This window comes from Rousettus aegyptiacus, unplaced genomic scaffold, assembly GCF_014176215.1.
Source record: "Rousettus aegyptiacus isolate mRouAeg1 unplaced genomic scaffold, mRouAeg1.p scaffold_m13_p_10, whole genome shotgun sequence".
In the NCBI taxonomy this organism is placed as follows: Eukaryota; Metazoa; Chordata; class Mammalia; order Chiroptera; family Pteropodidae; genus Rousettus; species Rousettus aegyptiacus.
In genome coordinates this window covers 63,397,110-63,423,865 of record NW_023416285.1, presented here as the reverse complement: position 1 = coordinate 63,423,865, position 26,756 = coordinate 63,397,110, and the positions used below count along the sequence as shown (strand labels likewise).

The following is a 26,756-nucleotide window of genomic DNA, read 5'->3' as shown; positions in this document are numbered from 1 at the left end:
ACTATTTCGCATTCAGGACTAGGATCCTGATACTCCTGTAGAAGGGATCAGTACCTTACACATTAGATCATTCAGATATTCCTTTCAAAAAGAGACAATATGACTAAAAGGATAAGGGTCTGTGTCATGATAAGTGTCTTTTTACTAGAAGCGATATTTTTGAGTGCATAGCAGTTCTAATACTGTGAATGTCATCTATGTGAGGGCCTGATAAAGGCTCCCCAAGGGCAAAGACAGGTCATTCATTTTCTTTTGCATGGCAATGCCAACCCCGGTCTCACTGCATAGCGGATGCTCAACAGTAGTTGATATAAATTAATGCTATGTCATATTAAGAAATGCCATGGTGAATAGCAATAATGCAAATACTAGTTTTATCATTTTTATTGGTGTAAAACATTATAAAATGTTATTTTCTATTATGGAGTCTTCATACACAAATCGATGTGTTCTCTAATTTCCTGAATTTCTAATTGTTTTATTTAATTATTTTTATTTTAGATTCTTAAAATTTCTCTGAGGAATTTTCTTTGTCAAAGTGACGAAAATGCAAGTTGAGAGTAACATAAGACAGAAACTTCAAAATTGGCAGCCACAAGACAAAATGTGGCCTTTAATTAGAAGACATGAGAAAGATGTTTTATGTATGTGCTATAAGCAGTTCTAATTCAATAAAATTGTAGTCGAGTTTTTCTAGATGGCTATTTCTGCCTTTTCTGCTTAATTTAAATCGTCCAGGTAAACGATGGTGAGAAATCTATTGGGGAGAATGAATGGAGGCAAATCTGGAAAGCTGGGCTCAGAGAGATTGTAAAGGGACTTTGTTTATTGTGCTAAGATGTCTGGGCTTTATTCACAGGGTGATGATAAACCATCGAGGGTTTTAAGTGGATAGATGCCATGGTAAGATCTCTGTTTTAGAAGGATCACTCTAATGTAATGTGGGAGGCTAGATGGGAGAAAAGCGAGCCAGAAGCTGAAGGCTATTGTGCACATTCAGGACTGATTCGGGCAGTGGGAGTGCAGAAGAGGAGATGCGTGTGAGAGACCTTTCAACAAAACCCAGTGGCTTTCCAATTCAGAGAGATTATGGTGACATAATGGAAGAGAAAGAGAACAGCATGAGGAAGTGTGGGCACATTTGCCCATCCCCATACTCAAACTCGGTTTCTTACTACTCCTTTTTTTTTTTAAGTGCAGCACCTAAGAAATTGCAAATTATGAATTACATTCAACTTGCCCGTGTTTTGTAATTATTCATTATTTTAGACTGATTCGGAATTTGTCATTAAAGTAATTGCTGGGTACAATTTAACTTGGCACCACCTATTAGGGAAGGAAAGAAGGAAGGGAGGGAGCGAGGGAGGGGAGAGGAAGAAGAAAGGAAGGAAGGAAAAAGTGAACGAAGGCAAACTAGGTAAATTAAAGTTATAAATCAGACTGCAAAAAAAAAAAAAGAAATTATTCTAAAGATAGCAGTTTTGAGCCTTTAAAAAGCACTAAAGTCCACAAAAATATGACACAGCCGACTTCCACTGCAAACAAGGAGCCATATTATTATGATCCACACTCTGCTCCTCACCCAAACGTCTCTTCTGTGGTTACCAAAGAGCCAGTGGAAATAATCTTAGAGATATTAGAAAAACTATAGGGTTGGAAGTGAAGAAAAACAAGGAGCAGCAACAAGCAGCGACAGGGTGAGGGACTGCCAATACGATAGTTTATAAAATCTTAAACTTTCTCCCTCATACCTGGATCTTTAAATTTTGCTTTGCCGTCTAACTAGAAATTCTACGAATTAGCAGTTCCTTTGGGTTCACAAATATCCTGTTAAAAATTTCAAATATTGCAAGGATTGTTAAAGTCAGATTAGTTTTCTTCAGATGACTGTGAAGGGCAGGCACTTCAGCTCAGACCTTTTAGTGGGAGCAGGAGGAGAACATCGTGGGACCAAAGAGGAGACGCATTAGGAAGCAGGAGAAAGAACTTTGCACTTCGTTGTTCAGATAAGAGAGAGAAGACACCTTTACTCGCCCTCTTTACTTCTGCATCTCATTTTTGTTCCCAGAACCAGAATTGGAATGAGTCCTATTAGTATGATTTTGGGCACATCACATTATGATTTAAATATGCTGTGTAATCCAGAATTATGAATTTCATTTTAAATTCCACTTCTGAAGCTATTTATTTGGGGGAAAGTGACCAAGTTGCAAAGCTTTGATTTATAAATATACTTTTGAACCATAACGATTTGGAAAGTTTCAGTAATTTCTACTCCACTTACTAAATGTCTCCAAAGTCTTTTACCTTACTATCATTCTGGGCGCTTGAAAGTATCTTTGGTTAAATTAAGATGATCTTTTCCCCACTGGACAGAATTACTTAAATGATGCTTTACTAACAATATTGACAGCAATTAAAATAATAATAGATGCTCGTATCAAAGCACATAGGTATTGCATTTGATTAAAATGAATATTTAGTATATTCATGAGCAAAAGTTAAAGTTCACCTTTGAAACAGTTGACAAATTAACTGTAATTGTATTATTTCAACCAAAATAAGCATTTGAACAGTTATTTAATTTGATATTTCCAACTCTCTTAAATAAATGGGTCCAATATAATGATACCTAAATGTTTAAAAAGTCCTTTGAAGCACATGAGGCACTTAGCAAATATAAAATATTATTATTAATGGTTTGATACATCACCATCATAAATGTGTATGATTTACTTCTGCATTTGTTACATAACACCATGAACATACTTTTCAAAAGCCAAGTCAAATGTGCCACATATAACCTTGCTGTGACATTAGTTATAATAGGTTGAAATTAAATACAGAGTAGATCTGATTATGAGCCTTTCTAAGAAATGGCATTTTACTAATGGGAACTTCCATATCATTGTAATATGGCATTGAGAATAGCATAATATAGCATAATAAAATAACATTGAGAATAGTAATGGGGTAACATTCCAGCATACTGCATTCTGTTTCTAAAATGGATTCCAGGACCAACATCACTTCTTGGGAATTAGCTAATTAGTTAAAGACATGAGTTAACTCCTCCAGACCACTGGGTACCAATCAGTACTAATTTGGGCTATAATGAAGAATGTACCGACACAAACTTAAAGACCTTTAATGGGATAAATGTAAAGCCATATTCCTGAAGACAAAGTATTTTAGAAAATGAACACTGGTTATCCTCTCATTATTTGGGAAAGCCCAAGAAATAGCACTGTATGCTGAACCAATTCAGAAATGAGATAATGACACAAAGCAGTTGGAGACAAAATTGTCATCTTATTACTGATAAAGTTGATAATGAGGAAACCGGCTTAGCCAGGAAAAGTTGAGAATCATATGATTTCACTTATATGTGGGATATAAAACTGAAAGCAACAAACAAATAAGACAAACAAATCTCATAGACGCAGACAGAGGGAAAGGGGGGAGGAGTGGGTGAGATAGGTAAAGATTAAAGGTGCCAAATATATGGTGACAGAAGAATATTTGACTTTGTGTGGTGAACACATAATGCAATATACAGATGATGTATTATCACATTGCACACTTGAAACCTATATATATATATATATATATAATTTTATTAATCAATATCACCCCAATAAATGTAATAAAAGAAAAAGAAAGAATGAGAGAGAAGGAGAGAGAGAGAGAGAGACTTAAAAATAAAATAAAAAAAAAGAAACTATTGCAGGCCTCCCTGGGGGCTCAAACCCCTTGCAAAACTTACAGCACAGGGAGAGCAGGCTAGAGCACATGCTTTCTGTGTGCCAGCTTGCTCCCCTAGAAAGAGAGAGAAAGGCATTGAGCTATAGATGTCCATTTTCCCCTTCCAAACTCACCGATCAGATTAAATTACTCCTCTAGGAAGACGGTGTAAGAGGAATGAAGAGGCCCAAGACCGGTTTAGCAATGGGGTTCCTGCCACAAAGAAGGAAACACCAGGGATGGGGAAAGAGGTTTTCCCCTCTGTAAAGCACGGAGGCCCAGAGAGACTATATGACTTTTCCAGGATTATGTAGCAAGTTGGTGGCAGCGTCAGGGAGGATGCCCAGCTGTTTTGTGTTTAATAAAAAGAAAACTCAATAGAGCAAAATCAAAATGAAAGAGACCTCCTTATTTATTAGCACCTGAAAATGTTGGTGGGTGGATTGTTTAATAGACTACAAAGTTATTTTAAAACATAATAAATATGTTTTAAATATATATAAATTTATATTTTATATAAATATATTTTATGCAGAATATCTAAAACAGATGACAGAAAAAAATAATTTTGGTCTCCAAAACTTTCTGGAGGATTGTACTCAACTCTATGAGCCACATAGAACGTTTTTCAAGCAAATATATAATATATAACGTACAGAAGGGTATGATTAGGATAATAAGAAGTTGAAACATAACTGGACTTTGAAAAGCTCTCATTAAGAAGACCTTTCTTTAGAGCTCCCAAAGAAAGACAAAACCAAGACCAGCAAGAAAAAGTCATATGGAGGCAGGTTTTCCATCAGTAGAAGGAAGGACTTAAACACACACACACACACACGCGCGCGCGCGCGTACATGGCATGCACGCATACATACAGCAGTGAGTAGATTGTAAATTTGATCATGTCGCCCCCTTATAAAAACCACTGAAAAGTTTCCCAGTGCTCTTATAATAAACCCAAGTTCCTGAGCAGAGTTTACAAGGCCCTTTATGGGCTGGCCCTTTCATTAGTGCCCAGCCCCAGCTTGTACCCAATCCCCTCTTACTCCGCTGGCTGCAGCTATACTGACCTTCCAGTCCCTGGTAGAATAGATTCCTTCCAGCCTACTGATGTTGAACGTGCAGGTTCTTCTTCCTGGTGGTCTTTCTTCTTCTCTATACCAAACCAACTCCTACTCACCCTTCAGATCTCAGTATTCCCCTATTCACAGAATTCTCCCTGACTTCCTGAAAAGGGCCATTTTGCCCTCCGTGCACTTATCAGAGTCTGGCCTTCACTTTTCTTTTTTGACCCTTCAAGTGATGTCCGTCTCCTCTACTAATCTTTGAATTCCATGAGGGCAAGGAATATATTTTTATTCAAAATATCAGAGAGCCTCATAGTAAGAACTCAACATATATCTACTGAGGGAAGGAGGGGAGGGAAGGAGAGACGGAAGGAGAAAGGAAGAGAGTTTCTGGAACTGGAAAGATTCAAGCAGAAGATATGAAGGACCATCTTTCAGGAAAATGATTGAAAATGTTCCTGCACTGGGTGGAAAAATTGAACCAGATAAAACTAAACTGCAAATATTTGCTTAGCACATACTATGTTCCAGGGCTAGGTGCAGAGGACACAGTACTGAATCAGTTTCTGCACTGATGCTTAGGGCATCTTTCAATTCTAAGAGCTAGTGATTAAATGGAGCAAATCTACTTAGCACTCTAAGACAGAAAAAGAAAGAGAAAATGAAAATGTATGGCATTCTGGACCAGGTTTTCATCCACACTGCAGTCATATCTAATTTCACTAAATATATATAATTGACTATGACTATTAAAATTACTTTGGTAAGCCATAACTATTATAAGCAGAGACTGAGAGAGAGAGAGAATTAAGTTAACATCTTGTGGAAAGCAACTGTGAGAACTAAAATCAGTAACCATTCCAGAGATTCAGTCTAACATTTCTTAATAAGCATTAAGTACACAATTTTAAGCCCAGTTAAATCTGTTTCTACTAAGTCCTTCCAAAGAGTTCAAATACGTAAGACCAGAAATGAGAAAAATTCTAATCCCCTTTTCCAACATCTCACCAGCAGTAAAAGCCTCCACTTAGAATCCAGTGCTTTTAAAAATTTAACTTTTGCATTCTAAAACCATGTACCTCAATGGAAGAATGAAGTCAGACTTGTAGCTCCTTGTAGAGCCAGAATGGATCATGAAGGAACAGGCCAGAGCTGATTCTGGGCTGTAAGAGGACAAAATGAATGCTTTGCCGATATTTCTCTGTGCCATTTCTTATTTTATTCTTTACTTGCTGGTCTATTCAAAGTTGCTTGGAGACTCATCTATTATTATTAAATACATTTCTGCTCTTATTCACCCTGGAACATGCTGCCCAGAGACAACCATGGACAAAACAGCTCTAGGGCAAAGTAATGCCACAGTTCACAGCCTCTGCCCTTAGGACACTCAGCAGTCACTGCTTTCTCTGTCCACACTGTCTTAACACCTAGAGCATGCACTCTTGTCCTCTTCTTGTACATCTGCAAGAGTTTTATGCCTGGAAAGAGTTTTGTGGGTTTTTTAAAGGTAAAGGACATTAGATCAGACTAGTCCACAAGAGCAGAAAAAGTAAGAACATGGAGAGAGACTGAAGATACAAATGCAGGAGAAGATAATTAAGGCAGCAAGATTATGGAAAAGGTGGGAGAGGTGGAAACAAATGCTCATTCACCTGAAAAGCCATTTTAAGAATGAGTTCCAGAAGGCCACTATAAAAGCTCAGTTATGTATATATTTTCATATCAAAGTAACATAATAATTTAAAAGTAAAATAATAATTTAAAGAATTTTTGTGTCTGTGGCCATACCACCCTGAACAAGCCCAATCCCGTCTGATCTAAGAAGCTAAGCAGGGTTGGGCCTGGTTGGTACTTGGATGGGAGACCACATAGGAAGAACAGGTGCTATAGGTATAAAAAGTCAAAAAATAAGAGATTGTAAGCTGACAAGGTCCTTGCAATCTGTGAGGTCAACCAAGGGTTGCCTCACATTAAAAAAAAAAAAGTTTTGCTATTTAGCTCTCTGAATATAGTTAATCATAATACAAATTTAAACTATACTGGCTTCATTGAAAATGTTTGGGTTCCTACCAATTAAGGCCTAAATTGATGAGTAGATTTGAAAATGACATTTAAAAAAATGTAATTTTATGAAAACCTATATAATAGAATAAGCATGATATAAACAAACAATTTACTATTTGTATGACTTCATAGTCAATGGATAAATACCTGTACACAATTTAAGCCAAGGCTCAATACTAAGAAAATGTGAAAAAGTGGATGTCAAATTAATGGTGAAAGTACAAAAAGACAATTTCTGTGACCATCAAAATCTTAACATTCATCATCTCATTCTATTATTTTTCAAACCAATTAAATGAGCTGACTGAAGAAATGTGAGATTTACTAGGCATTTGAGAGTGGTTAATTTGGTATGTGTGTCTTTGTACTTTTTTTAACTTTGTATTATGGAAAACTTCAAACATATACAAAAAAGGGAAAGTACAATGAAACTTCAACAATCTTGTTTCATCTGGCATAAAATTCCTAGAAGAAAACATAGGCAGTAAATTCTCTGACATTGCATTTAGTAATATTTTTTTCTTATATATTTTCTTGGGCAAGGGAAACAAACAAATGAAAATAAACAAATGGGATGACATCAAACTAAAAAGTTTTTGCATAGCAAAGGAAACCATCAACAAAATTAAAAGACAACCTACTGAATGGGAGAAGATATTTGTCAATGATACATCTGATAAAGGGTTAATATCCAAAATTTATAAAGAACCCATACAACTAAATACAAAAGAAAAAAAAACAATTTAATTAAAAAATGAGCAGAGGACCTAAATAGGCATTTCTCCAAACAGGATATACAGATGGCCAATAGACATATGAAAAGATCCTCAATGGCACTAATTACCAGAGACATGCAAATTAAAACACAATGAGGAAATCACCTTACACCTGTGAGAATGGCTATCATAAGTGAGTCAACAAACAACAGGTGTTGGCAAGGATGTGGAGAAAAGGGAACCCTTGTGCACTGTTGGTAGGATTGCAAATCTGTGCAACCACTGTAGTAAACAGTATGGTGGTTTCCCAAAAAATTAAAGATAGAACTATCTTATGACTCAGCAATTGTACTTCTGAGTATTTATCCAAAGAAATCCAAAACACTAATTTGAAAAGGTACGCACCCTTATGTTCACTACAGTGCTATATATACAATAGCCAAGATATGGATGCAACCCAAGTCCTTAATGATAGATGATTAGATAGAGAAGATGTGACACATATGTACAGTGGAATATTACTCAACCATAAAAAATGAAATCATACCCTTTGTAACAACATGGATGGAGCTAGAGGGCATTATGCTAAGTGAAATAAGTCAGACAGAGAAAGATAAATAGCATATGATCTCACTTATATGTAGAATCTAAACAAACAAAACAGAAATAGACTCATAGGTACAGAGAACAAATGATGATTACCAGATGCGAGTGGGTTAGGAGAGTGGAGAAAAAGGTGAAGGGATTAAGAAGTACAAATTAGTAGTTACAAAATAGTCACAGGAATATGAAGTACAGCATAGGGAATATAGTTAATAATATTGTAATAACTATATATAGTACCAGGTGTACACTAGGGGGATCACTTTGTAAATTACATAAATGTCTAACCACTATGTTGAATACCTGAAACTAATATAAAATAATATAGAATTTTTTTAAAAAATCTTGTTTTATTTACACCCCTACTTATTATCCCTGCAAATTATTTTGAAGTAAAACTCAGATATTTTATTTCATATATGTCTGTGTATGACCATTTTTACTATTATTAGCAGTACTTACCTCCTGGAATTATTTGTCAGTCATCAAATACATGTACTAAGAACAAGAATAAATAAATGAAAGCCTAACATTTATTAAGCACTTACTGTGTGCCAGGTCCTGTACTAACTGCCTTATAAGCATGATTCACTTAATCTTTATACCCCTAAACCATAAACATTATTATCTTCACATTTCAGATGAGAAAAACAAATGTAAAGAGATTAACGAATGTCTCCAAAGATAAACACAAATTAAATGAAAATGAAATCAAATTAAATCATACTGTGAATATAGAATAAAAGCAAAGAACGAATGACACTTGATTTTTTAATAAAGTTCAGAATTTAGGCTTTTAAGAATGAAAAAGTAAATGTGGCAAACATTAAAAATTAGTGAATCTGGGTAAAGATATATGGGAGCTCTTTATACTATTATTATAACTTTAAGTTTTAAATTGTTTCCAAATAAAAAGTTAAAATTTTTAAATGGGGCTATTTTTTTCTCAACAAAGTTCAAAGATGACCCTGACTGATATTTTGCATAATAGGCAAGGTGTCTTTTTTTTTTTTATTTGAGATCCCTCTGAAATGAGAACCTGAGTCAGTCTTAGGTTTAGGTCAGGTTTTGTTTATTTATTTATTTATTTTTGGCAGGGTTCCAGTAGGAGGAGGGTGATCTCAGGAAGCAGAAGTAAGGAAATGAGAGGAGTGACACAGGAAAGAAAAAAAAGACAACACAGAAATGCACTCTTGATTGATTTTTCACTGTAGACACCTTGGACTCCGTCCCGCTGGGGTCCTGTGGCAGATCCCTGCCTCTTTGTAGTCATACCCGTGTGTAGTGTCCTCCCATGCTCTACCAGGGTTGGTCTTTGTGACTAAGATAGCAGATGTGATAGTATGTCACTTTTGAGATTAGGTCATAAAAAAGACTACAGTTTCCATTTTGGGCACAGGCATCTCTCTTTTAGACCACTCACTCTAGGGGAAGCCAGATGTTGAGGAGCTTTAGAAAGGGGTCTGTGTGGTGAGGTGAAGTCTCCCGCCAATAGCCAACTGACTGGGTCGTTTAGACCCAGTCATGCCTCACATGACTGCAGCCTTGGCTAACACATTGATTGCAACCTTGTAGGAGACTCTGGGCCAGAACAACCAAGCTAAACTGCTCCCTGATTCCTGATCTACAGAAACTGTGAAACAAGAAATGTGCTATTTTCAACCACAAGTTTGATGTAATTTGTTACCAAACTACAGGTAACTAACACAAGGAATTGTGTTGAATACACTTCAGAAACCTTCCACCAAAGATTGGGAGGCCGAGGCATTTATCCACAAATCCCAATTCCAGAGTGGGCACTGGATGTGTGATGCTGTCAACATGCCGGACAGAGCTAACATAGCTGAAATTGGAGGTGGGTTGGGGTATGTGAGGCGACTGCACAAATATGTATCTGCTAAAGTATCTCATAATAGAACCATTTTAAACTTTTCCAGGTGAAATACAGGTTTCACATAACATACAGCTCTCCTTAGGAGCTCTCCCCTCTTTATTTACTGTGGTAGCCTTACAAATATGCAAAGTTCATCTCACAGAAACATTAACCTAGGCAGAACTTGAATTAGGACTTTTTTTCAAATTGAAAAAGTAATCTCTGTTATTAAAATATTTTTCAAATAGGCAAAAATACCCCAAAAAGAAAATTATAAAACACCAAAAACTAGATCATTCACAGGTTACCATTTTTAAAATTTCATGTCATTGACTATGCCATAAAAATGTATATACACTTGTATCAAAATCATATTAGTCATAGTTCTTAGGCTGTTTTCATTACTAACAAATAGATTGAGAACAATTTCCAGTGTGAAGTGATACCACTTTACTAATTCACTCAAATATTTATCTTTCAATGACAAAGAACAATATATCTTATCAAGTTTCAATTATGCTTTCAAGTATGAGGAAGTTAGTTACCAGTTGGGGCTTGGAGCATGTTAGGGTATGGCATGATTTACTTAATCAACATTAAATTAACCTCCTGCCCTGGCCCCTACGGAGGCATTTCTAATTGCATACTGAAATAACCTTCCAAATGTGTGTTTCAATCTCTTTTAAGAGTTTTCATTAAAAATAAAAATGAGCTGAGCCAGTTGGTCTGCATCCTATCTTCGGCAGCTGAACCCAGTGTCTAGCCTGTACTCATTCCACATTTGTTCCTTGACCAGGTACGCCCTAACAGCCTCCTCCGCAGGGTAGGCACACACCCACTCTAAAGCAGTTCTGAATTTGGTGCTGAATTCTGAATTCTGCTAGAAACAGCTTTTTGGGAATAAAAATACATTCCACTCCTTTACTAATCTAGAAGAGAGAATAAATGCAGGAATGTTCCTTTGTTTAATTCACAAAGGAAATGTAGTTGAGGGTCAAACATGGATTTGAAAGAGTTAACATGCCCCCTCAACCCCACTCAAGGGCCTTATGAATCAATACGGAAGTGCTGTATAGAAGGAGCTGCTGACTGATCTACCTGATCCGGAACCAGGATGGCAACTGTAAAAGTCATTTGTGTCCGTGTGATCCTGACATCCCTCCCTAGCAATACCTTAAGGGATTCTGCATAAGGACTATAAAAGGATTAGTTAAGAAAAATATGAACCCCAAATGGACAAGCTATGCACAGTTTGTATATAAGATAGGTAATTACATAGCAATTTTCAGGTAGCATGTAGTATGGGTCTGATGTTAACTGTTCATCCCCCTCAGTAGGACACAGTGTTCTGTGCCTCTGTTCTGGTCCTAGTCTAAAACTTACTCAACTTCTACTGGGTCAGGTTCTATGCCTCTGACCTCTATTGTACATTTCTATGCTCTAGATGGGTCCCTATGTGCCAGGGATAGAGTCATGAACAAGAAACTGATCACTTTCTCATATTAGATTTCATTCTCCAATTATTCAAAATTTCTGTCTCTCCCAAGGTTCAGCAGAGTTATTTGTTTTGGATTTGCAATTTGTATTCTTTTTAAAACTGTTATAGCCCACTGCCAATGTATCAAGACACTAGGACCTCTTAAATATTTTCTGTAGCAGAGTGGGAATGAATTAGAATCCTCTAAGATTTTAAGAGAGGCAGAGAGAATATTCCAGGTCAGGTATGCCTGGAATGCAGTCTCTTATTTAAGTGGCTTTGTTCCTCTGTTCCAACACAAATCCTTCCACTGCAACTGCCTGCTCTAGAAGGCAGAGATGGGCCTTATAGAGAATAGCTCTGCAGGGTAATTCTGTATAGATTCTACAGGCAAGGCTCTGGTTATGTAAGTTTCAAAACTTCCTTGAATAAAAACTCTATACTGTTTGAAAACTTTTGTCAATCTCGAAAAGTGGGAGAAAATCCTGAGTCTTTTTAAGGTTTCAGTTAGCATGGGATACATTTTGAATGTTTATGATATGTCAAATGGAGATGGAAAAAAAAGGCAACCTTGAAAAATAAGCAGTAAGACCAAATAAAATTCCAAGGCAAATTTTAAAAATTTTTAATTCTATTTAAGTTGTTGCAATAATTCTGAACCTGAAGTTTCTGATTCTCATGAGGTGTAGAAGTGAAAGCTCATTGTTGGTCAGATGTTTACCAATAAAAATGTTGATTTCTGGGTTCCTCTTTGGATTCTGACATTTTGGAATGCTGCTGGTGTTTAACTGTGAGCTCATGTGTGCTGACCAAATGAACAAAGCATATACCTTTTCTAAGATTAAGAGACCACTTTGGAAAAAGGGTATGCTCTTACCAGGCTCAAAGGAAAATCACATGAATTATCCAGTGTTTCTGCTAAGCCCTAAAATTGAAAGAGAACCCAAGTTGCTCCAAACCGAAGGTACCTCCTTATTAATTAAATTAAGCAAGTGACAAGAAGAGTCAAATCAGAGACATGGTTTTTGATTAATTCTACTGGATCTATACCTGGTTATTCTGAAGTCAAATAAAATGGGAATCTTAATCATGTTCGCAGGACTGTAAAGGTCATATAAAGCTTAGAATCATATATTCATAAGGAGTGAGCCACACCACCAATTAAAATTTAACATGTTCAAGGCAGAGAATGTATTTTGGTTAAGCTTTCAGAAATTCTTCCTGATGGAAAAATTATTTGGGGGAATATTGAGACTTGAGCTCCGACTCGTAGGACAGAATAGTTTTTGTTCAGAAGAGCAGATGATCTAAAGTAATTTCCATCTCCTCAGTAACCAATATACATGAGTCTTATTTACCACTCCATGCATGCATTATTCTCATTCCTTAACTCGTGAAACAAATTTTCACTCATTTCTCTTAAGTTATGGAACCCAGAAATCAACATTTTTATTGGTAAACATCTGACCAACAATGAGCTTTCACTTCTACACAGAAAATAAACACCTAAAATAAGTAGACAACTGAAAGACAGTTTGAGCAGCCAGCACCCCAAAACCAGGTTTCCTTGATATCTCTGAAGCAAATTTTGTGGAGGGAAAATAGAACCTTTAATAAATGTGAGTGTATGTCATTATATGACAGTTTGGTTAGTCTAATGTAGTTATCACTAATTAAAATATTTTGGCTTTCTTCATAAACCATTTAAAAATATTCTTCTGACCAAATACAGGTTCTGCCAATAAGAAAAATTTTTAAATCTCTTCCGCATATTCCATTTTTCTGGAACATATATTTGAATTTGTTTAGTGATGTTTATACTGCCTGTGTCTATGATGAACCCTGTTCTAAGGTTATATGTATCATTCTAGCTTATTTGTTTCCATACAGTATTCTTAGCTTTTGTCCTTTCATTGGAAAATACTGGTATTGTTACAAGAGTAGGAGTTTTGGAATCAGAGAGATTGACCTCACTTTCAATCCTACGACTTATTACCTAAGGGATCCTGGGCCAAATACTTAACTTAGTACAGCCCAGTTTTGTTTTGTTTCTTTGAATTTGTAAAATGGGGACAATAATCACAGAGTTGTTCTAAGAATCAAATAAGAAAACATACTTGAAATTTCTAGTGCAGTGTCCTTGTATCAGGTACTCAATAAATGGAGACTTTTCCTTTTGTCTAAGATAGCACAGACATCCTCAGTCTGAAAATTAATAGTTGTCTAGACTATAAGGGAACATGTAAATACTCATTTGAAAGTGATTGTTTTAATAACATATATGCAAACTAAAAATTAAATGTAGTACATATTACACTTTTAATGGCAGGCTCTGAGAAGACAGTAATTTAATCTTAAGTCTCATTTCTCCAGAGCTCATTAAGAATGGAGTCAGTGTAAAAAGCCAGATAACGTGAGGCCAAATGAACTTTGTATTTGATTCTCCATTTGAGCCCCAGTCATAAAGACTTAGTGCAGTGACAACATGTGAAGGCCATAATCAGTCATCTTCCTTCACTTGGGATCCCCTGAAGTTTTGAAAAAGGCATTTCTTCTTTTAAGGTACAAAGTAAATGATAATCCATGAAAGTTGCTGAAAGTATTTTATAAATATGCATGACTGATGAAAATGATTAGCAATCAGGAAATATTTATTTAGGATGTGTGAGAGGCTGTGAGAAATGTGAATGACATGTGATCTTTGCCTTCAAGAAATCTCAGTCTGCTTTGGAAGACACGACTTGCTCTTTGAATTGATCTAATTGCATTCTGAAAAAAAAAAAAACCTAGAATCTATTTTTTTAATGAACAATCCATGTAAAAGGGAATTGACATGTTCTGCATATGAAATATGAGCCAAGCACTGGGCATATATTATCTCACTTAATCCTCACACCAATGCCATGAAATAGATATAATTCTTCTCATTTCGTACATGAGGATACTGAGGCTCATATAGGTGAAGTAACCTGGATAGGTCTCATAACTAAGGAGTGACAATCCCCAGAATCCAATGCAGGCCAACATCTCTGGGTCCAATGTCCATGTTATTTTCATTTCATTTCATTCTACTGTAGGGATGGCCATAGAGAAATCACAGGAAAAGAAATCATTGTGAAATATGCTTTGAAAGAAAAATTAGCAGAAGTTTATAACTGCTTGCATATGGATGATATTAATATCAAGACTTTATTAACAAAATGATATGGAGCATTGACCAAATTTTAATGAACTCTTTTATAAATGACTTGAAGTGGGAGAATCAGGAAACAAAAATTCAACTAAATGTATTGAAGGAACCAGATTAGTTTTATCTACCTATTTAAAAAAGTCTCAACAATTCAAATAAATGTATATTTGTCATCTTATACAATATTTTTAATGTTGGGATTTTTAATTTAGAAGGCAACATGTAAAGAGGAAAAAACATCAGGTTAAAAGATCTGAATTTGAATTTTAGCCTTAAATTACTGTGGTATGACCTTGGGCCGTTCATTTAATCGCTTTTAATTTTGCAGGAGCATTAATATCTATTCTATTCCCTCCAGCCATCTATACTCATCCACCTTCCCATCTACCCACCTATGCATCCATCTACTCACTCAGCCATACATTTATTCAATTACCCATTCAAGATACATTTATTAAACACCCACAAAGTGCCAGTCACTAGAAACATGTTAGAACTAAACTAGACTCAGATTCTGCCCTCAAGGAGCCCGCAGTTTAGAAGGAGATACAGAAATGAATATAAAGCAATGTAGTAAAATGTGGTGGGTATTGTAAAGAAAACCTGACCTGGCCACAGTGGGCAGAAAGGAGAGGTCACTTCTCCTTGATGAGAGGGGATGGACATCTCATGGACACCATTGGAGAGATAGGTATCCAAAAAAAGGTGACAGTTGAGCTAACTCTTGGTAAAGTACGAGTAATTTTTCCCACTGAATCTGGGATGTGATTGATGTTGGGAAAGGTATTCCAGCCAGAGGGAACCACATAAATAAATACTCAAAGCTGTGACACAGTGTGCTTAGTCAGCAAACTATATGCAGTTTGAGTTTGCTGAAATGTAGGGTGAGAGGAAGATGCAACAAGAGATGAGGCTAGAGAGGATGGTTTGACATGCTGAGGTCTAATTTTATTCTATGGGCACTAGGAAATTGTTAACAATTCATAAGCTAGAGTAAAATGATCAGATTTGCATTTGAGAGAGACTACAGCTGTAGAATTCAATGTGAGCTTATTATAAAAAAACATATAAAGAGCCACTATAAACTGCATATCACTATATAAATCACTATATAAATGTTTGCTTTTATTTTTAGTTCAATATAAGTCATGATTGGCTATAATATAGACCATGTGTGATAGATAAATGTGAATTCTATGTAACTATGTATTTATTTAAATAAATAAACCTATGAAATTTAAAATATTTTTAAATTAGAAATTAATTATAACAATAAACTAAGGAAACTTACAAAAATTTCACCTTATTTCAGAACTCTTAGCTCAACAAAACATGTTGCTGGCGAAAGTCCCTAAAAAAGAATAAATAAAAATATTGGTGAGATTTGAAAATAACAAGTGTTGGTATGGATATGGAGAAACTGGAACCCCTGTGCAATGTTGGTGGGATTGTAAACTGATGCAGCTGCTATGGAACACAGAATGGCGGTTCCTCGAAAAACTAAAAATAGAATTACCATATGATCCGACAATTCTACTTCTGGGTATACATCCAAAAAAACTGAAAGTAGGGTGTTGTGAAGATATTTGTAAAGCCACATTTATAGCAGCATTATTTACAATTGCCAAAGGTAGAAGCAAAGTGTCCATCAACAGATGAATAGAAAAACAAAATGTGGTATGTATTACATACATATAATGGAGTATATTCAATTTCTTATAGAAGAGGTAATTCTAATACATGAAAAACCTTGAGGACATTATGATAAGTGAAATAAGCCAGTTGCAAAAAGAAAAATACTGTATGAATCCATTTACATGAGGTCTCTAAGTAGCCAAATTCATAGAAACAGAAAGTAGAATGGTGGTTGCCATGTCATGGGGGGTGGGTGGAACAAATGGATTGTTTAATGGGGACCGAGTTTCAGTTTGGGAAGATGAAAAAGTTTTGGAGATTGGTTGCTCGACAATGTGAATATATTTAACACTACTGAACTGTACACTTTAAAATGATTAAGATGGTAGTTTTATGTTATATGTATTTACTACAATTAAAAAATACATTGATGATTTCATAGATTAAAAATGCATTAAAGAGATTTATGAAAAATGATCATCAAATAGAAGACTTAGTTTTAATCATTTACAGTGTGAGAGGTTTCTTCTCTTTTTTCGTTTTTTGGTGGGGGAAGGTAGTGATTTATAGTCAAAGAAATTATTACATGCTAAATCTCCACTTGACACTAAAGTAAACTAAGCAGGTCTATACTTCTGGAACATTAAGAAAGGAATCAAATGATTTTACCTATTACTTTTAATTAAACAACAGCTTAAAATAAGCAGAAATACCACAAATCCTCTGTGTTTTCACAATCACTCAAAAATAAATCCAAGAATGGAAATCAAGGAAGAAGATATTCAAATAAAGTTACTTTATGGATTATACTATAAGGCAAATCAACCCGCTATGTAGGTGAAACTCATTTTCTTTTCAGTATAATGATGCAGGATCACCCTACTCAGTTGTGTAGATCTACCTTGATTCTACGCTTTCAGCAGGGTAGTAGTTAAAGAGGAATTATTTCCAACTCAATAGCATGGTGGTTTTCAAATCTGAGTTCAGAGAATCACTAGGAGAATTTATAAACCTTGCAGGCCCTGGGCATCATCTCCTTCCACCAAATTCTGATTTAATAGATCTGGAGTGAGGTCAAGGAATTCGCATTTTAGCCACACACACAAAGGGGGTGGGATTCTTATGCTTGAGGTTCACAGATAAAACTGTATTACAAATAACTAAAAGCAACCTGTCTCATCTATATATAGTTAGAATGTCCAGATAGAGGTGATAAATGGTAATTCTGATTAAAAGATTCTTTTTAATATTAAAAGGTAAATTCCTATCATGTATTATTTATCCTTTGAACAAGATCTCCAACAAGTTAACCGTGATCCACAGGTCAGACTGGCGGTCCAGGATGCCTACAACTGTGACATGAACCCACAGAGATACCCAGCAGGCAGGAGTGCTGCCCATCAACTCTGCTGTTGGAAACTACTCTTCTGCTCTCCCTAAACCCACGACAGAGCATTTTAGGAAATTTAAATTAGTTTGAGGATGCCTATTGGTGTCCTGTGAAATATAACCAAAGGAGATGGAGGAAAGAAGGCAGACATCTCAATAAATCCTGGAATTTCAGAGCTAGAAATTTATGATTAAGGGTCTAGCTCTCTAAAATTACAAATGAGGTAACAGGCAGCAAAAATTAAGGAAAAAAAAATAAGCAATTATCCAAAATCACATGAATGAGGTTTCCCTGAACTCTACTTCAAATGATAGTCTCACTCCTTTTAATTCCTGTAACAATGGATTGCTGTCCCTCCATATACCAATTATATACAAGAAACAAACCAATTAGATACCCCTTTTCTACAGCCTGATTAGCAAAAAGAACTCTTGCAGGTGCAGCAGGCAATTTGGGATCTGGTACTGTGCGTTATAATTATGTCATTTAAAAATTTTAGTCTGACCTCTCTTTTTACATGTCTTCACTGGTCATTTGCAGGGATGCGAATTTATTAAAATTTCACATATTATGAAAATAAGACTGGTAGGTGAATAATAACAACAAAAACAAAAAATACTGACAACTCTCACATTTGAAAAAAATGCACTGATTTTTTTTGTTGTTGTTGCTGATAAAGTATATAGTTTGTTTTTAGTTGGTGGCTAATTTGATAAATAATTAGCAATCATTGCAATAGGTTAATAATAGTATGACAGACAGGAAAAAAAGAAGCATCCATTTTATATAGTCAATGAAGGAAGACCAAAAGTAAAATCTATGTCCTTTACTGCAGTTGAATAAGCAGATCATATTGAAAATGGCATAAGTGTCAATAAAATAAAAAACTGTCTACAGCCATGTCACCCTGAATGTGCCTGATCTCGTCTGATCTCGGAAGCTGAGCAGGGTTGGGCCTGGTTAGTACTTGAATTGGAGACAACTGAGGAATATCAGGTGCTATAGGCATTTTTAAAAAATAAATAAATAAAATAAAATGAAAAACTAATTCCTAGATTCTAGGTCTGATGCTTCTTATAAGCTACCTTTTGTGAAATAAATCAAGCACACATACACATTCGTACTCATATAGATAACTATTTTTGTCTTTCAATTTACCCTCATTCATTCAATTTATTCAACAAATATTAATTGAGTGTCTACCAACTGACAGGCCCTAGTGTGAGTAAAACAGGAGCTAACAAGACATACAAGGTCCCTGGTCTTGTGGAGCTGATAATCTAGAGGGAGAAAGATAGATAATAAGCAAGAAGATGAACATATATACAAGTAATTTCAAAAAGTAATAAGCACTCTGCAAAGTTTGATAAAGACATGTGAGGAAGACTGGGTGAAAAGAAATCATTTTGATGGGAGGGCTTCTCTGAAGAGGTGGCATGTGAACCTGAGACGGGAACAATGAGAAAGGGTCTGCCAGAGAAAAGTGTAGGGGAAGAGCATTCAGGGAGAGCGAAGAGTACAGAGGTCAGTTAGGACGCAGGAACAAGCTGGCCATTGAGCATTGTGAGTGGGCCAAGTGAATGGGGAATGAAATGAGCTCAAGTTGGCAAGGGAGGCAGCTGTCAGATTATGCTGGGCTTTCGAGATTATTCCAATGCTGCATAAGCAATAGGGTCAGAACTAGGACCTTCTGACTTTCAGCTCAAGGTCACTTTGTTCTCCCTCTTGCCACTCTGCTTCAGTGGAGAACATGGGAGAGAATAGCTACTCATTCAAACAAAACACAAGCTGGCCAAGCTCTGGAAGGCATGCAAGAGGTGACTGTGACCCATTTCTCACTCTGCCTTCCAGGAGATGGCACCCTCCTGGGGTTTTCTTGCTTTGATTTTCATGACTCCCATCCTGTCCAGACCCTGAAGTATGGGTGGTCTCCATATGAACAAAGAAATACTCCTGTACTTCTCTGAGATGAGCAAATATTTTTAAAGGAGAAATTCACTAAATATGAAATGAAAAACAGATTTCCAAAGTATAGGTTCTGAACACAAGATCCATCCATCTCATATTATGTGCCTCAGTGGACTGGCACAGATCCTCAAATCTCTTACCTAGCTTTTTTTCTGATCCAGGTCCCACCTGTCATTTGGACCTTAGGGACCCACCCTATTTCCTGATCCTGGGAGACAGTCAACCTGTGTAGTCTGTGCCATTCTGAGACAAGGTCTCAAAAGAATCTAATTAAACTTTAATTATTTAATAAGGGAGACTATTTCCTTCAGGTATATAAGAAGAAATGCACCTGCCCTTTAGAGTTTACTGTGGCAATAATAAATTAGACTGACTCCACAGGCCTCTCAGGAAGATTGATCTCATTGTATTATACTCAAGTTTTATACTTAAATAAGTAAAAGACAAGACAAGACCATCTCAGTCTGGTGCAGAGTGTGAGATTTAAGATTGGAATTATAAAAGTTAAGGGGGAGGGTGGAATAGGGGGTAGCGTGGATCTACACAGACCTCACAGAGAAACTGGATTTTGAGTTGGATCCTCATACTTCACTGGCGTATATCCTAATGACAATGAGAATTGCAAAGAAATCTTAAACTGCATTCAAGAATCATATTGTCAGTAATAACAGCAGTATCATTATTTTGGAAGTATTCCATATATATTGTAGGATCATGAAAATAAATATCTTGTTAATATCATTAGGAACCAAGATTTTAACTGTAACATAAAATCTTACAAGTATAAAATCAAACACATTAAGTAATCTTAGATTTGAACTAGAAATATCAGTATAAACTGTGAGAATTTTTTCTCTTAAAGAAAAGCATACATTGTCTAACTCTGTACACTGTAAAAGCCTAGAAGTCACACACCTTAATGCCTGTACTTGGGTCAATATGGGGTTATAGCTTCTAAATATTATTCCTCACTAAAAAGAACCACATCTACTTGAAGAAATGTCTAATTCTAAGTCTAGAGCAGAAAACACACAAGACAAGACTGGAATATCTTGTTTTGTCAGAAAAAAGGGATACGCTTAAAGATTACTAGGTCATCCTGCAAGGCACAGGAACCAACATGACAGCACCAAACTGCTTTTTAAAAAATTATACAATTAAGCACCAAACGGGTAATGATTGCAATAGACTGACACAGCACTATTAGAGATGAGGTAACAAGGCAACCAGGTACACTGAATTCCAAAGGATAAGCCCTACCAAAGAGAGATGAGCTGACAGAGTATGTGAGGAAGAGGTAGCTGCCCCCAAAGCAGATAAAAAGTAACGAGCCAAAATTTCAAAGAATTCTTATAGGTTGAGTGTGGGCTATTGCAACACATTGGAATCTCTAGGAACCGACCAAACAAAGGGAGACTAAACATTCTCACCAGCTGTTTCTGTCGGCATTCACTGGGTGCTCACCAAAAGAATTGGGGTCAGGATAGGAGAATTGAGAGAAAGCCCCCCACCCAGTAATACATTAACATGAAAACATATCTGCTTCAAAGACCCTTATCCCATAAAAAGCAAAAACAATTAGCTTCCAGGGGAAGAAAAGAAAACCCTTCTACCTCATGGTCCCAGACAAAGACCTGCTGCCACTATTGGAGGAGTAGGAAATCCTCCATACCACCCCCACCCCAACTCCCTGATGCCACCAAAGAACAGGTAGAAACAAAAGCTATCTGCCCTAGAAGAGGGAAAGAAAATCTGTTTAGGCCCAGGATCCTACACCGATACAAAGCAAAGTTCTGCAACTATTGGAAGTGAGACAAGAAAGTTGCTCCCACCAAAGATCTATCACAAATACCACACAAAGTTCATTGCCAGTGGGCAGAAAGGCTGAGCAAGACTTAGCACTGAGGCCCAGGCACACAGGGCTTATCTATCATTGAAAACAGAGCAGGTTAACCGAGAAACCCCATGTTCCCGCCATAATTACTATTTCAAGTAACAAGCAATAACAGTATACCACTGGGAGTGGGAGGTATGGGGGAGAAGACAAGAGAGAGCTTATTTGTGGCACAAGTATGCAGGGTCCACTAAAAACTGAGGGTAGAGCAGGAAAACGAAGAAAGTCCCTTTTTCAATCCAGATTTCGCACTAGGTACAGGTATCAGTAACCCACGGATGAAGTCTGTGTTGTACTAAAGGTAAGTCAGCAATAATAAGCCTAGTGAAACCACCAGCTAACCTGACCAAAAAAGGAGCATGTCCATTTCCAGGCATAATTACCTTTTACCTTAGTCTCTGCTGTTCTTTCATAAATTTCTGGCATTCAATTAAAACAATTATGAGACACGTAAAGCAAATAAAAACAAATCATTGCAGGAGTTAAAGTAGACTACAAAAGTAGAACCAGAGATGCCTCAGATTTAAAACTATCAGATAGAAACTTTAAAGTAATTATGATTAATACATTAAAGTCACTAGTAGAATCAGTAGACAGCTTGATGAAAGACAAAGAATTTTAGCAAAGAGATGGAACACAGAAAAAACACTCAAATAGAAATTCTAGAAATAAAAAAACACAGTATCAGAATGCTTTTAATGGCTTATTAGGCAATCAGGCATAGCAAAGGAAAGAATCAATGAACTTGAAGATAAATCAATAGAAATTATCCAAACTGAAACAAAAAGTACAATTGGAGTGGGGAAAAACAAAACAAATAACAACAAAAACAAAAACCCAGAATATTTGAGAGCTCTGGTGACAGTATCAAACGGTCTAATATAGCTATAATTAGAGTACCAGAAAGAGAAGGAAGAATGAGTTGACAGAAATATTTGAAGAGCTAATAGCTGAGAATTTTTCCAAAATTAATATTAGAGAACAAACAAATTTAAGAAGCACAAAGAACCTCGAATGTGGTGGGTTGGAGGGGGGGGGAATAATACTTGATCACATTATAGTCAAACTGCTGAAAACCACAGATAAGAAAAAATCTTAAAGACAGGCAGAAAAAAAAAAGCATTGCATGCAGAGAATAAAAATATAATGACAATGGACTGTCAGAAATTATGAAATGAAGCTAAAATATGATAGAGTAATGTCTTTAAAAAAAAAAACAACAAAAAAAAATGTCAATCCATAATTCCAGAATTCTATACTAGTGAAATATCAAAATGAAAGTAAGAAGTGAAGGAGTTCTGGAATGATGTAGTAGGAGCTCTGCTGACTCTCCAGCAAAACAGTTTAACTGGTGAAAAATAATTTTTATTTAGCCTCTGGAAATTGTCCTAAGGGCATTTGGCAAATGGAGAAATATTCATTCAAGAAAATTTACCAAACATCAGTAAAAATAGCAGTATTTGAACCACAGTGTACTCCACTACCGCCCCCCACCCCCGACCCAGTTCTGCATTAGAGAAGCTCTATTCATCTTCGGTCAAAAGAAAGGGAGCTTCACCCCCCCCCACCTCCCCACTCTCCCCCACCACCACCACTCCCCGCTCCCAAGCTGGGGCTACACTTCATCCCAGGAAGAACAGGCTCCTGATGTTTCCTTTCTACTCCAAGCAGGCATGGCTAAGAGTATTGGGTCTCGCATCCTCCAGCCAGTTCCGCACTCACAGGGCAGAAGCTCTTTTCCAGGCACAGAAGGCCAAAAATACTGGGGCCCCAAACACCCCACCCCAGCTCACTCTTAGGGTGGAGGATCTACCCCTGGAGGGGCAAGCTGAGACCGAGGGCTGCCAGCACTTCCCTCCTCCCACCTCAGTGCAAACTCATAGAGCAGGGGTGTCATTCCAGGGAAAGTGGGCGTCACACCCAAAATAATGGATTAGTACCAAGGTGCTACCTGGAAGAAAGGTAGGCTGTACAGATGAAAAGCTTTGCATCTCAGCCTGAGGAGACTGACTTAATTTGGAACCCAGAGTGAAGAGCTCCATGCCTAACGGCACTGTTGAAAACCAATACAGATCTTAGTGGGGAGTAATTAAAAGGTGGCTGGCAACTAACTCCTTGAGTGGCCAGAAATTTAATAGAATCCAAGAGCAAGGTAGCCAAGAAGAGGTGTCCTGGGATCAGAGTCAATTCTGGGGGTCAGGAAGGTTGTGTGTGTGTATACACTAGACTGTCCCCACTCAGCAGGGGTCAGAGCAGGATGGTGGGCAAACTTGGAAGCATTTCCCACACCTCACAAACACCCAACAAACCACCCAGGGAAGAAGCCTCGTTTAATGCAATCTCTGCTCAAACAGTGACTGTAAAATAAGCTACTAGGACTAGGTCAGCTCTTAGGAAGCCGGGCTTAGCCACAACACCATGGTCTTCTCCGGCAGGTCTCCTGACTGGAGACCAACTGTGTCTGCCAAAGGCTTCATTCTCTGTAAAGACAGATAGCATTAGAAATAGGCTTATTTCTCTCTGTTAAAAATAAGGGAAGAGATGACCTACCTTTCCTTTTTCTCAGGTCATTCACTTTAGAAAACTTACTGTAAGTACATTCTCCTTGAAATGTATATAAATCCTTTTGAAGACTAGCTGAGCCTTTTTCATCTTTATAAGCAGGAATGTCTTTCTCAAAGACATGGGAGCCATGTCTTTGAAATGTAATCTTCAAGGTAGATAGCATCTCTATCTCCCAGTTTTTGTGGGAAGGTAGGAGCCGAACTTTGGGCCTTGTTACAAGCTGTAACACTATGCCTCTTGTCGTCAAGAGATGAGAGGTTTGTCTTCCTTCTGGATAAAACACATTTGCTAACTTAGATGGTCACCCCAGTTACCAGGTGAAGCTAGCATGAACCATGTGTGACAACAGGTGTTGTCAAGTCCTCTCACTTGACTAGTTATTGTTTATCTTGAAAATATGCATGTAATGGGTTGTGTCTGCTTGGCTATATTAAAGGGCGAGGATTTCTTCCTGTCTCTGCAATCTCTTAAGGAATTGTCTGTGATGCTCATCACATTCTAGTTTCATATTCGCTTAGCAATAAAACTGTTTTCTTTACTACCTCTGTGGAGAAGTTCTCCAGGTTGAAGAAGATTGTGTTTTTAATTATATTTCCCCAATAACTCTGAGGAGCAATCAGAGAAGGAACTTCCAAGCCACTAGCTCCCAGCTGGAAAGGTTCAACAACAACAAGACAGTAAACTCCCCAAACTGTACAGCCATCTCCAAGCCACGCATACATTTAGCAAAAGTTTAAAATTTAATTGGCTAAGGAGGCTTAAGCTCAACCTTGGCCAACTTCGTTCTTCTTTTTCAAGATTGTTTCCCTTATTCTGAGCCCTTAGATTTCTAAAAGAGATTTTGAATATAACCTAAGCAAACCACCTTTTAAAGGATGGTCTTCTAACCAACCTAACAGAGTATCTGCAAATCCCACAATCTGTAGAGTAACTTTTAAAATACTTTTAAAAAACTACTTGCTCTGCTTGTGAATAAAAAAGCAGTTACTCTCTCAGTAAGCTCTCTCTTTCTCCATCTCCTACTCAAACCTTTTCCATTTGTTAAGATTCAGTTCACATCCTATCTGACCACTCCAGGTCACATTACCACCCTTCCCTAAACCCAGGTCCCATGTACTTAAGACAACAGAACACTTATTTACACACAGTTTTATTCTCATATTACGGCAGCAAAACTATAAATTCTTCAAAGGTAGAAACTGTCAATTTTTTAAAATTTCTGCCTGTTATAGTTTGAAACCTAAATCTACATTTGTTGGATTGACTACTACTCTTTAAATTTTTTCAAACCATAGGTTGCATTTATATTTTAAATAAAAACAAAAAAAGATATATTTTCTTAATTAGACAATCTAGCTTAACTTTGGGCACAATAATATGCAACTGACATCTTTGTCAAATTTAATTAGAAGGGGATGTAACTAACATAACATTTTTCTTTGTGACAGGCAATGATCTCGTTGCTTTGCATAAATAATTTTATTTAATTAAATAGAATAAAATGTGAGTCACATATTAAAATTAATATACATTTAGAGTGTGCTAATAAGATGCAATATTTTTGTTAGGTAGTTAGGTAGACATGAGGGACTAGGGAATGAAGGTCCCACCCAAGACTTCCTTTAGGACCTCCCTAAAACACCCATTTTACCTTAGAAATTACCCTTATAGCTTGAGGCAAAAAAGGAGTAAAAAGTCATAAAATAGTCCCTGGTTTCATCCAGCCACAGGTGCTTGAGAAGTTAATTCTACACTACCTTCCAGTAACCGTGATATCACACATAGGCCTGGAAGTTCATGAATCTCGTTATAACAGACTGAAACCAGGGTAACTGCATGAGCAGTAGGCGTTGGGTTATATAACCACCTCTGTAACCACCCACTATAGCCACAATATAAGGTTTACTTCCCGAATTCTGTGGCACTGCAGCCTTCTTTGGCAAAGCTCATTTCTTTCTTGAAACGTACTTTCAATAAATCTTACTTTTCCTAAATCTCACTGATCTATAATTCTTTACTGCATCAGCACAAAGAACAGAGGACCTCTCAGTGCCACTGGGGCAATGACGGATTTTAGATAGACCCAACAGTAATATTTTTATCAACTTAAAAATGCTAGTTAAACTAATTTAGCTACTCAAGAACTTATTTCTCAGAATCCCAAATTTCTGCCTTGGCCTACCCCATCACCATAAAAATATCAAACTTAAAATATTCAATACAACTAATAACATTGTTAAGCATATTCTCTAAAATTTATAGCAATAATCATGTTTTTAAAAATATGCTTTTAAAATTTTTATTTGTTCTAAAAATCTTTTTCTGAATGCATTTAAATTATGCCGTGGAGTAAATAATAATCGGCAGAGAAAGATTTACTATGAAAGGATGAATCCTAAGCTTTAGGGCACGTCTCACTTGCACAGGCCCCTTCCAAGGTCTAGGAGAGGCTCCAGAAACATATTCACATGACCTTATATTTTTGTCAATTTTGTAAAAGTAAGATATTTTCATAAAGTTGTTTAAGACAGTCTTTTCTTTCCACTACTACTTTCCCTCCATCATATTTT

General features: G+C 36.6%; 1 protein-coding gene and 2 pseudogenes across 1 annotated transcript in view; 2 read left to right on the top strand and 1 right to left on the bottom strand.

The window, feature by feature from the left end:
* The first annotated feature begins 6,585 nt into the window (after window positions 1–6,585).
* On the top strand, window positions 6,586–6,704 carry LOC118608891 (annotated as a pseudogene).
* A 4,093-nt stretch (window positions 6,705–10,797) lies between these two features.
* Window positions 10,798–26,756, bottom strand: part of LOC107509632 — an 87,131-nt gene continuing 71,172 nt past the window's right edge. Inside the window, 4 exon segments of the mRNA XM_036226540.1 lie at window positions 10,798–10,944; window positions 10,946–10,996; window positions 12,422–12,469; window positions 16,026–16,085. Of these exon segments, the coding sequence (XP_036082433.1) occupies window positions 10,801–10,944; window positions 10,946–10,996; window positions 12,422–12,469; window positions 16,026–16,085 (303 nt within the window). The 3' untranslated portion in view covers window positions 10,798–10,800.
* LOC118608963 lies at window positions 18,649–18,767 on the top strand (annotated as a pseudogene).